A 16,707-nucleotide genomic window follows, 5' to 3' on the forward strand; every position below is an offset into this window, starting at 1 on the left:
AGCCTGTTGGTCCAGCTCGTTTCTCGTCAGTCGCTCGTGTTTCCCTCCTGCGTGGGCCCCTAGACACTGTAGGGAAACCCGGCACTAACTGGTGGATCACGATCCTCTCATCGGGAAACTTTACAACATTCATTTCCACCCCACTTCTGAGCCCGCGCCTCTTCTTTGCTCGACTGCTTTCCGTTTTTTGTTTGTGTGTTTGTTTGTTTGTACCCTCTCGGGAATACCAAAATGTCCGGCGCCGGGGACGAATACTTTTCCCGGCGTTGCGCACAGCACGCCCCACCTGCCTCCTCCGACGGCGTCATTCTCGGGGGACCGGTTACCCGCCGTTCCTGTTCTGTAACTTCGTGGAAGCGAGCAACTGACCTCTCGGGGGTTACCTGCGACGGCCGTGGCGAGCGGCCGCACCGTGATGACGTCACCTCGGCGAGTCGGCGAGGTGCATCCCGGGGATTCCGGCCGGTCCTGAGCAGTGCGTGTTTTTTGGGGGGTGTGGGATGCCGGAGAGCCGAGCCTTTTCAAAAGCCCGCTTGACCACCAGGTGCGAGAACTGTCTGCATGCGGCAGTGTCAGTTACTAACTCGGTTTCCCTGCGAGACGCCAACTGACAACACGTCAGCGAAGCAGGCGTCACAGCCGAAACGTTGTGTTTTCTTTTCCAGTATGGAATAAACCTATTACTTGTTCCGTTGCAGACTACGCATGCCACCCACCTGAACTATAATAATAATAATAATAATAATAATAATTCGAGGGGCTCTGGAAATCCCAGCCTTCTGGGGGTGTGAAACAAATCACACTTGAGAAACTTGCATTTCTGTCTTCCTGTGTCCCTTTGAGATTGACGAGATGGACGCGGTGCTATTTTCATAAATCAGGTCAATGTGCGCTTTGAGGGGACGCGGAATAGGCACGCCGGAGGTCTGAGATCTGGAGGGTGAAAACGACGCGGCCCCCGTCTCTCCCTCAGCAGGCTGGGCCCCGGTGTCGTCCAGTCCCGAGAAACACGGGGGTTCGGTCTCTGGGGCTCGGAACCGGAGACAGCTCTCCCGTTTTGTCAGGACACTGGGGTAACACCCCTACTCTTGTCGAGAAACACCCTGGGATTGTTAATGACCACAGAGAGTCAGGACCTCGGTTTTACATCTCATCTGAAGGACGGCGCCTGTTTACAGGCTAGTGTCCCCGTCACTATACTGGGGCATGAGGACCCACACAGACCGCAGGGTGAGCACCCCCTGCTGGCCCCACTCACACCTCTCCCAGCAGCAGTCTCAGCTTTCCCAGGAGTCTCCCCTCCAGGTACTGGCCAGGCTCCCACCTGCTGGGCTCCAGTGGGGTTTGTCAGCTGGGAGCTGCGGCGGGACATGGCTGCCGGCTTAACTCGAAACGAAGTTAGGTTTGCCTTTATGAAGGCGAATTTCACCCCTACTGACTGACCTGCCAAGTGAATTTCTTCTGCACTTGACAGTAATTGGGCATTATAATACACGCAGAGGGAACAGGGTGTTCGACTGTTACGAGGGCGTTAAATACGAGCGTGTATTCCGCAAAGGATCACCGGTAGCTGGAAGTTTCATGGGTAACAAGCTCGGAAAAACTGAAATAAAACAATTGAGACGCGAACAGCTACAGACAATCATCCAAAACCCTAACAGGGCAGAATAAAAAAAAAAGGGGTTCAGATCTCAGACAAACTACAGAGGCTTTCCAGTCCAGCAGAACAAACGAAAGAGCTTTTGTTTCTTTTTTAAAAAACAAATATATGCAGATGTGAGAATGACCTTTTCAAACGGCCGTTTTGGTAAGCAAATCAGCGTCGATTCCACTTTTTACCCTCGCCGGCCGCGTCGCTCGCTCGTCTCACGGGCTGATCACCTGCGGGATCGCCTGAGAAGGGATCTCCCCTCCATAACCGCCTTTAGGCTCTGGCAGGGAGCAACGGGTTGTCCCGTCCCCGACAAGCGAAGACAGAAACGCCGCCCCGTCCAGCGCGCCGTCTTTTATAAACGTCGGGTACGTTTATAAGTTATACGCCAGGTGCGGGCATCGGAACGCAAAACAGGTGCACACGCAAAACCGTGACGCCTGCCCTCTCGCCAGCTCGTGAAGCGACAACAACAACAACAACAACAACAACAAAATCGCTTTCGTCTCCGTCTCCTGATCTCCTGCCCGTTAAATCCCCCCGGAGCGATTTGGAGCGATCCAGTATAAACAAGTCAAAGTGAACCAGAACCAGCACACGACTCAACCCGACGAAACAGCATCCGCGACGGGTCTCTCCGCGCCCCACGTCTGGCGGACGGCGCGACCCGGGGATTCCGGCGTGACCGTCCGCGCCTCTCTCCCACGGGGCAGCTGCGGAACGCGGTTCGGTCCGGTCGCCGGAGCCTGCGCGCTGAGCCCCGAACCCCCTTTCCGCCGGCAGCGGTGGGTCGCTCATCCCAAGGGGAATCCCCCGGAGAACCGTACAGTAAAACACCCCTTTTGTCTCCCGACAGCTGTCAAAAAAACAAACCGACCGACAAAACCCACGCACCCGCGAGGCAGAAGCTTAAGGCTTCCAATCCCGCCACCGTGCCCGGTCACACGCGTTTCCCGCGTCCGCCTCCCTGCCTACCTGTACGAGGTCTGCTTCCTGAAAGCCAGACCCCTCAGCTTCTCCTCCAGCGACTCTTCCCCGTCCTGGCGGCCGCCCTGGGACCCGCCGGTCCTCGCCGCCTCGGCTCGGCCGCCGCCGCCGCGCTCCTCGCCTCCTTTCCCGGCGGCTCCCGGCGGGCTGGTGGGGCTGAAGTTCTGCGGGTCTCCCGGTGGCGGACAGGGCACGGCCAGGGGGTCCATAACCCCCCCTCCCCTCCCCTCCCCTCCTCCTCCTCCTCCTCCTCCTCCTCCTCCTCTTCTCCTCCTCCTCCTCCTCTCCGCGGCGGCGGCGGTGGTGGTAGTGGGAGCCGAGGTGTCCCGGACCGCTGATGCCGGCGGTGGTGGGTCTGTGCTCGCCGCAGCCCGGGGGCTCGGTCACAGCCCCGCCGGAGAGGAGACAGCGAGGGAGAGCCGCTAATGGCAGCAGCAGCAGCAGCAGCAGCAGCAGCAGGGACCGGAGTAGTAACAGGCTTCAGCATCCATCTCCGGCTGCGCGGCACAGGGGCATTCTGGGATACTCCTCCTCTTAGCTCAGCATCCGTCAGCATCAGCCGGGCGGGGGAGAGGGGGGGTTTGATAGTAGGACCAGCGGGCGTCGAGAAACATAAGCCGGGCCGCCGCTTAGCACCTCGGCGGGGAGTGGGTGCGTTGCGTGGGTGGGGCGGGGCTCCTCAGCCCTCCCCCGGGGGGAAAAAAAAAACCCCACCAAAACCCTAAATCTTTCTTACGCCCACGGCTTTCTCGGCGTGGACCCGGGTGGTCTCGTCCCGGGTGGCGAGAGGAGGCGTGTCAGTGACCCCCGCGACGCGGGCGCTCCGAGGGCGCCGGGCCAGAGGTTTTACAGTACTGCGCCGCCGGGCTCCAGGTCCGAGGGCGGTGAATGACCAGGCGGAGCCGGGGGGGGGGGAGGAGACGACCTCGGCCTCTTCACACGTGCTGGCACCGGGTCCGACTTTCAGAGACAGATTTTCCCAGCGCGGGGAGGGTTTTCGGGCAGCAGACGAGGAAGTGGACCGGCTCCGGTTTTCTAGCGCAAAGCCCCGCAGGAGCAAGCGTCGATGCGTCGGTTCTCGGTGGCTTTGAATTGCATCTCAATTCTCTCTCTCTCTCTAAAAAACAACAACAGCAACAACAGCTTTTGATCTGTATGTGTCAGCCGGCGAGGATAGCGACAGAAAAAGGAAGAATTTCACTTTCCCTGTCGACCCCGTGGTGAAACCCGACCCTTCCCGATCAGACTCCGTCAGTTTCTGCCCCTCTTTAAAACTCCCGTCGCCGGCTGCGTGTCCTTTTGAGCTCCCAAGCATTTTTCCCTTAATACGATTTGGGGGTGGGAGTCCCATCTGAAGCAAAACGCGCACAGGCAGAATGTAGGTGAGCACAACCTTACAAAACAAAACACAAACAGGCTAAAACACAAAGACTTGGACTGAGCGAGGGGTCCGGAAAGCAGACCCCCCCCCGCCGCTCCTGTCTCCGGTCCAGCTTCTGGTCCTCAACAGATCCCGGTTGTCAACCCCCACACAAACCTGTTTCCGTTTTTGTTTTGTGTGGGGTTTTTGGACGACGGCGGCTTACGGGCTTACCTCGGACGGATGACTTCACCTGCATTGCCGTCGGCTTTGGAGTCCCAGAAAAAAAAAAAAAAAACCTTTCATATTCCTTCCCCTCCCGGAATCGGAGCGCCCACATGCCCGGGCTCGTCCCGCGGCATCTGCGGAGCAAAAACGTTTCCACAGCCGTCTCGGAGACGGCAAGCGGGAGCATGTCGGCCGCCGAGCGACAGGAAAGCGCAAAAGCTGCTCCGGGGCCGCTCTCTCCTGCTCCCTTTCTCCGGCGAAAACTTCCTCCTGCCGTCCCGTGCCCGTCGGGGGGTGTACAGCGCGTTGACATCACACCCCCCCCCCCGTCTTCCTGTTTCGTGAGCCGGGCGGCTCCCTCCGAGTGTCGTGTGAAACCCCAGGGAGCCGGGCCGACCTCTGGCAGGGGTCACATACTGTAGACCGCTGCTGGAGCAGGGGGCTGGGAACCAGGAGGTTGGGACCCCCCGCCAGCAAGCCGAATAGGTGCAACATGTCCCCCACCCCGGCGGGCTCCAGAGACACCTGTTCCGCTCTCAAGGAAAAGAGGCCGTGAGCCCAGCGGGGCGCCGACCTGCCCCCAGGTGCTGTCCGTGTGGAGTCTGCACGTTCTCCGCCGCGTTTCGAAAGGGGGGGTGGCTTCCCTCCCAGGGTCTCTGGGAGAATCGAACCTACATTTCAGGCACCTACATTACACGACTCGCCGTTTCTTCCCTGATCCCGAGACACAGCCACGATAGGGGCACAAAAAGCTGATCCGCTGGCTCTCCAAAGGGAGAGATCCCGAGAATCCAGAGATGAGGAACCTACATTTCAGGCACCTACATTACACGACTCGCCGTTTCTTCCCTGATCCCGAGACACAGCCACGATAGGGGCACAAAAAGCTGATCCGCTGGCTCTCCAAAGGGAGAGATCCCGAGATCCAGAGACGAGGAACCAGCGCTGGTTCCAGTTGCTGGTGTAGATCGCCAGTTTTGAGGGGAGCTCGGGTGGATGGAGGCTGCTGGCCGATGAAAGACCGTGAATCTCACCTCAGGAGACGCACGTGGAGGGGGACGAGACGAGCTGCAGGGGCTCAGTCAGAAGAAAGATTTCGCAGATCGTTTTGTGTCGTTTTTTTTTTTTAAGAAAAAGACACTTTTGCAAGCACGGTGTGCGTAGAACACAGATCGAGGCAGATGTTGAATTTGGAAAATGCCTCAGGCTGTTGGTTCCTGGTCCTAGACCTGTGGGAGGCCTGTGTCCTGATGCCCTTAATTGCTGGGCTAATTAATGCCTTAATTAATGGGTCTCGGGAACTGTGCCACTGGTGCTGTTCCAACCTCGTTTCTTCAGGGACAAAACCCTCTCAGTCTACACTGCTCCCCAGCTGGCGATGAGCTCATGATGAGCAGGCCTGAGTGGCTACAGAGCAGGAGACATCCCCCAGGACGAGAGCCACCGGCTTCAGCAGGGCAGGGGTCTCCGATGACCAACAGAGCGAGCGTCACTGCTGCGGTCTCCGATACTGTCCACACAGGGGCTGACCTCAGCTTGAAATCATGACGGGCAAACACACACACAGACACACACACTCACACCAGGGCCAGTCCATCACAGGACACACACAGACACACACACACTCACACCAGGGCCAGTCCATCACAGGACACACACACACACTCACACCAGGGCCAGTCCATCACAGGACACACACAGACACACACACACTCACACCAGGGCCAGTCCATCACAGGACACACACACACACACACACACACACACACACACACTCACACCAGGGCCAGTCCATCACAGGACACACACAGACACTCACACCAGGGTACGTCCATCACAGGACACACACACACACCAGGGCCAGTCCATCACAGGACACACACAGACACACACACACACTCACACCAGGGCCAGTCCATCACAGGACACACACACACACACACACACACACACACACACACACACTCACACCAGGGCCAGTCCATCACAGGACACACACAGACACACACACACACTCACACCACGGCCAGTCCATCACAGGACACACACACACACTCACACCAGGGCCAGTCCATCACAGGACACACACAGACACTCACACCAGGGTCAGTCCATCACAGGACACACACACACACCAGAGCCAGTCCATCACAGGACACACACAGACACACACACACACTCACACCAGGGTCAGTCCATCACAGAACACACACACACACCAGGGTCAGTCCATCACAGGACACACACACACTCACACCAGGGCCAGCCCATCACAGGACACACAGACACACACACACACACACTCACACCAGGGCCAGTCCATCACAGGACACACACACACTCACCCCAGGGCCAGTCCATCACAGGACACACACACACACACACTCACACTCACACCAGGGCCAGTCCATCACAGGACACACACACACACTCACACCAGGGCCAGTTTTCCCAGAAGCCAGTTAACCCACCAGCCTGTCTTTGGACTGTGGGAGGAGGTGGACATGGAGAGAACATGCAAACTCCACCCAGACAGCACCCCGGGGTCCAGAACTGAACCCGGGGCCCCAGCACTGCGAGACGGCAATGCTCAGCCGCCTTATCAATCGGGCAGATGATCGATTAGAGGAGGAGCCTACTGTAGCAACACCCTGTAACGGCGTCAGATCAGAAGGGAACACATGACCCACAGCATGGGCACCCCGATCTACAGCAGGGCTCCCCGATCCTAGTGACCCACACACCTGCCGCTGTTCATTCCCGCAGAGATGAATGACTCCACCGAACGAACAAGTTCTCGAATGGAACATTTAAAAGATCACTGTATAGTCCAGATACCGTGTCTCGCCTGAGGAATGTGTCTTTTCTCAGACCCCAGCCTGCTCTCCAGGAGACACACAGACAGGGAGAGAGAAGCTGGGGGTCAGAGCGCAGGGTCGGCCATTTATACAGCACCCCTGGAGCAGCTGGGGTGAAGGGCCTCGTTCAGGGGGCCCCACGGAGTAGGATTCCTCTGCCGGCTGCGGGATTCGAACCAGCAACCTCCCAGCCACAGGCACAGATCCTGAGCCACAGAGCCAGCCCCCATATAGTATAATAATTATATGCTGCACACTGGTGGTGGTGGAGGGGATCCCCATTACCTGTAAAGCGCTTTGAGTGGAGTGTCCAGAAAAGCGCTATATAATTGTAAGCAATTATTATTATTATTATATTATAATAGTAATAAAAATAATTGCTTACACTTAAAAAGGTCTTTTTTTTTTAGTCATTACAATTCACAGTCAGTCACAGCCTTCACCATTGTTAAGAGCTGTTCAGACGAGTCCTGTCACGAAGCCCTTTAAGGGCTCAGTGACGTAACAGAGCTCGGTGGGAACAAACACCACCCGCAGGTGTGGGAGTGGATTCTCCGGGATGCGGACTGGACTCCCCCCCTGATCCGCAGCGCTGCACACAGCTCCAGTCCGGGAAAACATCCGCAGCTCCAGCCCAGGTTTTCATTCCGAGCTCTTAACTCTCCAGGACCGGACTGAGCTGCTAATTAGAGACGCTTTGCAAGGGGATTCGGCTGTTTTAAGAACACCTAAAACACGGCAGTTCTGGCCCTATGGCGCAGATCAATCTTTTTATATATATATATTTTTATCCCAGTCGCTGTGCTGTAAAAGCTGTGAAATATACGCGCCCGCTTCCACTGAAAAAGATGGGGAAAGAAGGATGGAACCTGGAAATGTTATTTATTTTTAAAAAAACACACATCAAAGTGCTTTTACTTAGGAAAATATTTTTTATTTTTATTTCAGGGAATAAAAAAAGGGAGCAAAACATATTGACCGTGTCTCCGTGTAAACTCCGAGAAAAAACACGGCTGCGCTTTCCGGGGATCTAATAATAATAATAATAATCATCATCATCATAATAATAATAAAAGATTCCCTTCCCCACGCGTGGGTGCTCTGCTTCCAGCCCAGCCGAGGAAGAGCCGAGCTCCCACTGAAACGCCACGCACCGTTCACAACACACGGGAGAAACGGGCGCGGTGCCCGCGATGCTCCGACCGCCGTGGAACTGTCTCGCAGGACAGGGGAACTTTCGATGCGCTAAACCGGTGGCCCTCCCGCCCTCACTGATCAAAGACGTCTGCAGTTCGCGGCTGCAAATGACGATTTTCCTGTACTTTTTTTTCTCCTTTTGCATCTTCATTTATTTTTTGACAAAAAAAAAACAGCCCCAGAGAATTATTCACTCTCACCCCTTAACCTGTGACTAGCAAGGACACACCTCGGTAACAATTTTCAAAACAGCGTCCACTGCTCTAGGGTGTCCAGCAGTATGCGGACACTTTCCTGCTCTGTCATTGCAGGGACGATAGCGAGTTCCAGGAGTCTGGAAAGTCACTCTGCGGGACAGGTTGGACAGTCGGGTCTCCGGTAGGAGTTGAGGACACGTTTCTGTCCCGGACAGAGCTGGGTTCCCCCAGCAACCGTGAGAGACGTTTTCGTACCGCAGGACCGGTCTGTCCCAGCCAGCGGAGCTCGGGAAAATCCTCGTTTCAGTCCCCACTCAAGCCGACCGGCTGTTCCGACCCGGTTCTCCTTGGCTCGGCTCCGTCCAACGACTGGCTCGAAGCTGGAGCAGCTGTGTCGACTCTCAAGCCCGCTGGCGCCCCGAAACCGAAGCGATCTCATTCGGGAGAGCGAGTCTCGGCGGAGTTTTTATTTCAGATGCGGGGCCGCACAGGAACAACGGCGGGTCCCTTCGGAAATCAGAGCTCAGGAGGTTTTCTCCCTCCCTCCCCGCAGCAGTCTGAAAACATGGGGCCGGTAAAACACTTTCTGATGTTCCGTTTTTCTTTCGGGGGAGACGGGCGGGCGGACGCAGCACCTCAACCGCATCTCTCTGCTTCAAAACCCCAAATTCACCCGTCCCGTTTAAATACCGCCCCCACCCCCCCACTGCGGGCGGGGTGACGCCTCAAGACGAAAAACGACAACAGCAACAACAACAAAAAAAAACCGCTAACATTGCACGCACAAATACTTTGGAGTACATACGGAAGATAATAACAGATTGGAATAAAATACATAAAAAAAAACAGGCAGGTAAAAAAGAAGGAGGGGTGTATATAAATACAGGGGTTCGGCCGCTGGCGCTGGGGGGGAGGGGTCCTCAGGACGTCTCGTTCACCGTCCGCTCCAGGTCGATGACTTGGGTGCCGCCCTCGTCCCGCAGCTCCGGGTGGGACCTGCGGAACAGACACGGCCCAGGGAGGGGAGTCAGCACCTGGAACTGAACCTCGCTTGCTAGTCTTTTTTCGGGCCCCCCCGAACCCCCCACGGGGGGCCCCCCAGAACATTGTTGCGCATCGGAAACCCCCCCTCGGTCACCCCTGCACCTCTCCTCCTCCGCCTGCCGGTCAAGGGGGGCGCTGCGCATCGCAGGATCCCCCAAACTCACACTGAACCCTCTTCCCAGCGAGGGCAATTAGCGAACTGCCCCCCGGGCCGATTTTGACGATTTTCGGCGAGGGAAAAAAAAACATAATTCGCGGTGAAACCGCTTGGGGCCGCCAAAGAAGGCGCCGTCCTTCAGATGAGACGTCAAACCCAGGTCCTGACTCTCTGTGGTCATTAACAATCCCAGGGCGTCTCCCGACAAGAGTAGGGGTGTTACCCCAACTCCAAAACCAAGAGATTTAAGATTCCCATTCACACCTGTAGCCATATCCTTACTTGACACTCAAATACAGGAATTTTCCATGCAAATATCCGTGCAGATTGTTGGCGTGTTTTTCTTTTCCGTCTCTACACCAACTGCAACTGTACAAACGAATTGCCCCTTTGGGCATATTAAAGACTCTCTCTCTCAATTCAATTCAAGGTGCTTTATTAGCATGACCGATGGGTACAATCAGTGTTGCCAAAGCAAATGAAAGTAATGATATTTACATATCATCTCTCTCTCTCTCTCCCCCCCCAGTGTCCTGGCCAAATTCCCCCCCTGGCCTTTACCCCTCATGGCCTCCTAATAACCCCCCTCTCTGAACTGGCTCCATCCCTCTGCTCTCCTCCCCACTGAGAGCTGGTGTGTGTGAGAGGACTGGAGCATCATCCAGGTGGGGCTGCACACTGGTGGGGGCAGTGGGATTCCCCCTGACCTGGGAAGAGCTCTGAGTGGAGGGTCCAGACAGGCGCTATATAAGTGTGAGGGATTATTATTATTATTATTATTATTATGGGAGCTTATGAGCCCTGTGGGCCTGCTGGCCTCAGTAAGAGACTGAAACCCCTCGGCTGGCTCACCTGCGGGGGTGCAGCTCGATGAGAACCGATTTCTGCGCCGCGCGCGTCTCGTTGCTGCGCAGGTAGGGCAGGCCGGGCTCGGCCCCGCGCCCCTCCCCCTCCGGCTCCCGGTCCGGCGCGCTGGGCCAGGCCGCCGCGGGGCCCCCCCGGCGCCCCCACGCCTCGGGGTGCTCCACGGAGAGCCCCGAGGGGTGGGGCTCGTCCAGGCTGCTGCGCTCCTCGTACCCCAGCAGGCTCCGGGACTTCACTGAAACGAACGACACAGGCGCCTGAGCGTTTCTGTCAGCAGGGGGCGCTCAGGCCTGCGCTTGCGTCTGGGGAAACTGGCTCTGGTGTGTGTGTGTGTGTGTGTGTCCTGTGATGGACTGGCCCTGGTATATGTGTGTGTGTGTGTGTGTGTCCTGTGATGGACTGGCCCTGGTATATGTGTGTGTGTGTGTCCTGTGATGGACTGGCCCTGGTATATGTGTGTGTGTGTGTGTCCTGTGATGGACTGGCCCTGGTGTGTGTGTGTGTGTGTGTGTGTGTGTGTGTGTGTGTGTGTGTGTGTGTGTGTGTGTCCTGTGATGGACTGGCCCTGGTATATGTGTGTGTGTGTCCTGTGATGGACTGGCCCTGGTATATGTGTGTGTGTGTGTGTGTGTGTGTGTGTGGTGTCCTGTGATGGACTGGCCCTGGTGTGCGTGTGTGTGTGTGTGTGTGTGTGTGTGTGTGTGTGTGTGTGTGTGTGTGGTGTCCTGTGATGGACTGGCCCTGGTGTGCGTGTGTGTGTGTGTGTGTGTGTGTGTGTGTGTGTGTGTGTGTGTGTGTGTGGTGTCCTGTGATGGACTGGCCCTGGTGTGCGTGTGTGTGTGTGTGTGTGTGTGTGTGTGTGTGTGTGTGTGTGTGTGTGTGTGTGTGTGTGTGTGTGTGGTGTCCTGTGATGGACTGGCCCTGGTGTGCGTGTGTGTGTGTGTGTGTGTGTGTGTGTGTGTGTGTGTGTGTGTGTGTGGTGTCCTGTGATGGACTGGCCCTGGTGTGTGTGTGTGTGTGTGTGTGTGTGGTGATGGACTGGTGTCCTGCCCAGAGTGTACCCTGCCTTGTCCCCATTGCCTGATGGGATAGGTCCCAGCTTCCCCTGCGACCGGATGATCCGGACAGGACCGTCCCCGGGCTCCCCTGGAGAGCAGAGGTCCGACTGACAGCGACCCCCCCCTCGGCATCGGAAGAGCTGCCGCAGGGAACATGACTCACGCCTGCGGGCGGCCACGCGCGGGCGGCCAGCGAAGTTAGGAAGCGGTTTAAATTTATCGCCCATTATATAACAGCCCAGATCTGCGTGGAGGAGGGGGGCGGCTCTAGTCAGTGTACCTCCGCAGATACGGCACCGACGCGTCGCTGGAGGACAGATACGGACGCGATGCTCGCCGTCTCGGTGTCCTGCGTTTCGTGACACTGTCCCTTATCTGCGAATTCGAGAGCTGTTCAGATAAAGGGGAGCGGACAATCGTTACAGCATCCCCCAGTGTCGTCTGGCTTGCTCACACCTCTCCTAGTGCTGGAAACCATGGAGTCTCCACCCACCTTGTTCATTTTCTAGAGTGCAGAATTCTCTGGACCCAAGGGTGCAGGCAAGCCTTCTCCCCCACCCCCCGCTAGGAGCGCAAGGGGGTGAATCTCACAGCCCCTGTCCACCCCTGCCACCCTGATGGCAGTCAGGGGCAAGAGGTGGGTCAGTCGCAGCTCTAAGGGGGGGTCCGTACTTGCAACAGTGACCCGACCCTTGGAAGGGCAGCGCTGTTAAAAATCTGGTCACTTTGGGGGGTTGGGGGGGGTCAAACTGTGTGTGTGTGTGTGTGTGGGGGGACAGGGTGGTGCAGGGATCAGCTTTGTCGCCTCACGGCGCTGGGACCCCCCGGTCTCAGTTCCCGGGGGTGCTGTCTGGGGGGAGTTTGCACGTTCTCCGGCGCTCCAGTTTCCCCTCCACGGTCCCAACCCATGCCAGCAGGTTAATGGCCTTCTGGGAACAATTACCCCCGTGTCTGCCCTGTGATGGGACTGGTGTCCTGCCCAAAGTGTAGCCTGCCTTGCGCCTGGGGCTTGTTTTCAGAGGCTCCGGCACCCCCCCCCGAGACCCTGAGCTGGATGAAGTGGTGTGAAATTGGATGGATGACCTCAGACCCCTGTCTCTGTTCCAGGCTGCTAAGGTGCAGTTCCTTCACAGCCCTGCAGCCCCGGAGTGGAACTGGCAACATCCGAACAACCCGATTCGTAAACAGGGCCTTGCCAGCGCCGCGCGCGAGACCCCCCCTCCTCACCTGTGGCGGTGTAGGACTCCTGCGCCGTCATCACGCCGGGCAGCCCAGTCTTGGCCGCGGAGGAGCAGGGCGCGAAACTCTGCGAGAAGCTGCCCAGGAACACGGCGAAGCACAGCACTGCCACCTAGAGGCCAGAGGTCAGAGGACCACACAGAGGTCAGTGCCGCACCGAAACCGGCAGGGGATGTAATGTAATAATGTAATAATGTTTCTTTATTAGCCCTATACAATTTCTTGCATTAAGAATTCGTCTTTTTGCATACCCCAGCTTTTCTCCATGGAGACACAGACACACAGACAGGGAGAGAAGCTGGGGGTCAGAGCGCAGGGTCAGCCATTGTACGGCGCCCCTGGAGCAGTTGGGGTTAAGGGCCTTGCTCAGGGGGGCCCCAAGGGAGTAGGATTCCTCTGCCGGCCGCGGGATTTGAACCGGCAACCTTCCAGTCACAGGCGCAGATCCTGAGCCACAGAGCCACCTCTCCGCCCCGAGAGGTGGATGGAGCCTGCGAGCAGAATCTGTGTGTTACTCTGTACCCGTAGAGTGGTAGGAGCTGTGAACTCCTGCTGAATCCACATGCTAAGCTCTAACCTTCCCACTTGCTTGAGCACAGACGCTTCGCCCTCCCTGTACTGAACTCCCTAGCGGGCAATGTTTATACCAAACTCCCGATAAGAAAGGAATGCTTTCCGAGTCCTGGAGATTCCTGAGGAAGCTACCTCAAAGACAGGAGGGGGAGGCTGTAGAGAACAGTGTGTATGAGCTGTGCAGGGCCACATCCCCTCTGAGCTCCTATAACTACTATGGTCTTTACTGCGGTTCATGGGAGGCCTACAGCAGAGCTGGGCTGGACGGACGAACGCTTCGGGCTCAAGAGCCGTCGTCTGATCGTCAGGATTGGAAAGCAACGCTCTGGGCGTCTCGCATAACTACGGGCCCAGACTGAGAAGAGCAGAACTCGGTCTTTTAGAAACGATTTATTCGATCCTTTTTATTTCCTTGGATACCGCGTGCCGCAAAACTCGAACTCCCACCCCTTTGTCTGTTTCGCCCGACTTCCGGTCTCTGTGTCTCTGTGTCTCTGTCTCTCTGTGTCTCTGTGTCTCTGTGTCTCTGTGTCTCTGTGTCTCTGTCTCTCTGTCTCTCTGTCTCTCTGTCTCTCTGTGTCTCTGTGTCTCTGTCTCTCTCTGTCTCTCTCTGTCTCTCTGTCTCTCTGTCTCTCTGTCTCTCTGTCTCTCTCTGTCTCTCTCTGTCTCTCTCTGTCTCTCTCTGTCTCTCTCTGTCTCTCTGTCTCTGTGTGTGGATTTGCGGTTTTAAAATTAGACAAAGTGGGCGGCCTGCGTCGTCAAGGCAACCGAGCCGCCGCACGACGAAGGGGTCTTCGGGAGAGCTGAAGCCCCCCCTGCATCTCGACGTCTCACAGCAGCTGCTATTGAAACATTCGCCAACTACCCCCCACCCCCCCCCACAAGGAACTGGAGCGAAAGCATGGGAGGGGGGGGTCGCATTTCTAAATGCAATCTGTTCTGAGCCCCACTTCGGGACCCCTCTTCCGCGGGGCGGCTCGAACGGCCTGTCGGACGGGGCGCACGACCCCCCCCCCGACGAGCCCTTACCATGAGGCAGGTGGTGGTCTGGGTGCCGATCACCCGGCAGGAGAGGGGCACCTTCCCCGCCACCACGGCCTGCAGGCAGTGCAGCTGCTGCAGGAGGGACCTGGAGAGAGAGCGGAGTCGGGGGTCAGGGGTCAGGGGTCAGGGGTCAGGAGGACTGGGACGCAGGGGGACTGGGACGCAGGGAGGTAGGGAGGCAGAGGGACAGGGAGTCGGACTTCAAACATTAAACCGTCGGCCTGGAGGATCTGAGATGCTGTGACAGCACAGCTCCGAGATCACTCCCGTCAAGCTCTCAGTCTGGAATACCGGCAGGGCTCCTGTGCTGCAGAGCTGCTCCACACCCACAGACTGTACCTGCGCCGATCCCGGGGCCCGTGGGGAAATAAGCAGGCTGGATGAAGCCCCTAAGGGGAATTAGCGGCAGAAATACTAAAAAGTCCTGTCACCCCTCTATCCTGCGCACCCCATAACGGTAAGAAGCCCTCTTTACAATACTCCTGGTTGAGCTAGGAGGTGGGATGGCGTCCCAATTCCAGATGATCCGGGAAATGACTATGCACATGCCAGCTCCGGGGTCGGGGGTCGGGGGTCGGGGGTCAGGGGTCAGGGGTCGGAGGCCCTTCCAGGCCACTCACTTGTTCGTGCTCTCCAGCGTCTCCACTTTCCGGCGCAGCTCGCTGTTCTCGTTGGAGCACGTCTCCACCCTGTGGACGCGGAGGGACATGACAACAGGTTCTCGCCAGAAAAAAAAAACGGCAGCAGCTTACCTTTACTTAAAATTTTTTAAAAAAAGTGGAAGCAAAAAAGCCGTCTTCGCAACGCTACAAAACGGCACATTGTGGGCAGCATCTAATTTTATGCTCCCTTTTGGATTTCACATCAGTATACAGATTGATTAGTCCAAAAGTTTCTATTAATTCAAGGTTTGGGCACATCTGAACCCTTAAGGTAAGGTTTCATGCAGTGTAAGCACCTGAAGAGCCCGTTAAGCATTTTAGAGGCAAACAGCACGTTGTTAAGAAACAAAACAGCATACAGCTCTGGACTGTTTTTTTGAATCTGCAGTTCTTAACCTAAAAATCTCTTGCACAACTCCTCCTACGTTCCCCAGATCGTTGCTATGAGAAATTCACCGTCTGCTGGGTATAGATCTAGGGGGCCCTATGATATGTATTGTACCGAATGGCTGAATTAGCCATTCAGCGCTGGCAAGAGAGTAAAGTCCTTCCACCTGAGAATGTTGTCACAGCCGAGGTGTCGAATCCAAGGGCGAGACCTTTAATATTCCCCGTTTTCCAGTCCCTGCTGGGGTTTAATGGGGTACTTTTCAAGAAAACCCTGCGCGTCTCGCCCATCGTCAACAGCAACAACAAAAAGCTCGTCTCTAGGAAGGCACGTGGGCTGACTTCAGGACGGAGAGATGCCTCTCCCACTTATCAGCAAAAACCTGAAACGGGGTTTTACGGCCCAGAGCTGCATCTGCGAGACTGCTTAACGCTGCTGAGAAAAACCAGAGCCAGAGTTTGAAACCACCAGGCCAAGCGCGCTTGCCAACGTCTTCTCCGCCATCTTGGAAAAGATGGCGCGTGTGGGAGGGGGGTTTGAAGCTCATGGAAACCTCTAACATTGACCCAGACCAGGCTTACTTCTTCTCCAGCGCGTCCATGTACTCCTTCTTCTTCCTCCGGCTTTCCTGAGCGGAGATCTGTGGGGGTGGGAGAAAAAAGTCAGAATCCGCAAGTTTTCACTGGGAGGACTGGGACTCTCAATGGGGACTTTGTGTGAGAGAGGCTGGGAAGACTGGGACTGTCTATGGAGACCGTGTGTGTGAGAGAGGGGCACTGGGAAGACTGGGACTGTCTATGGAGACCGTGTGTGTGTGAGAGAGGGGCACTGGGAAGACTGGGACTGTCTATGGAGACCGTGTGTGTGTGAGAGAGGGGCACTGGGAAGACTGGGACTGTCTATGGAGACCGTGTGTGTGAGAGAGGGGCACTGGGAAGACTGGGACTGTCTATGGAGACCGTGAGAGAGAGAGGCACTGGGAAGACTGGGACTGTCTATGGAGACCGTGTGTGTGTGAGAGAGGGGCACTGGGAAGACTGGGACTGTCTATGGAGACCGTGTGTGTGAGAGAGGGGCACTGGGAAGACTGGGACTGTCTATGGAGACCGTGAGAGAGAGAGGCACTGGGAAGACTGGGACTGTCTATGGAGACCGTGTGTGTGTGTGAGAGGGGCACTGGGAAGACTGGGACTGTCTATG

General features: G+C 56.6%; 2 protein-coding genes across 4 annotated transcripts in view; both read right to left on the bottom strand.

Moving 5' to 3' along the window:
* The window catches only part of dgki (diacylglycerol kinase, iota), a 72,733-nt gene extending 69,839 nt beyond the window's left edge, over positions 1–2,894 (bottom strand). For all 3 annotated transcript variants that reach the window (XM_088646448.1, XM_088646449.1, XM_088646446.1), the window contains exon 1: positions 2,627–2,894. In XM_088646448.1, coding sequence (XP_088502574.1) covers positions 2,627–2,847 — 221 coding nt within the window. In that variant the 5' untranslated portion in view covers positions 2,848–2,894. The remainder of the gene's footprint in view (positions 1–2,626) is intronic.
* Positions 2,895–7,996: 5,102 nt separating this feature from the next.
* creb3l2 (cAMP responsive element binding protein 3-like 2) overlaps positions 7,997–16,707 on the bottom strand; it is a 28,234-nt gene continuing 19,523 nt past the window's right edge. The window contains exons 7-12 of the mRNA XM_088646497.1: positions 16,089–16,147; positions 15,078–15,146; positions 14,443–14,542; positions 12,829–12,952; positions 10,532–10,778; positions 7,997–9,474 (exon numbers count right to left, since the gene is read on the bottom strand). Of these exons, the coding sequence (XP_088502623.1) occupies positions 9,399–9,474; positions 10,532–10,778; positions 12,829–12,952; positions 14,443–14,542; positions 15,078–15,146; positions 16,089–16,147 (675 nt within the window). The 3' untranslated portion in view covers positions 7,997–9,398. The remainder of the gene's footprint in view (positions 9,475–10,531; positions 10,779–12,828; positions 12,953–14,442; positions 14,543–15,077; positions 15,147–16,088; positions 16,148–16,707) is intronic.

Source organism: Lepisosteus platostomus, chromosome 9, assembly GCF_059453375.1.
Source record: "Lepisosteus platostomus isolate fLepPlt1 chromosome 9, fLepPlt1.hap1, whole genome shotgun sequence".
Lineage (NCBI taxonomy): Eukaryota > Metazoa > Chordata > Actinopteri > Semionotiformes > Lepisosteidae > Lepisosteus > Lepisosteus platostomus.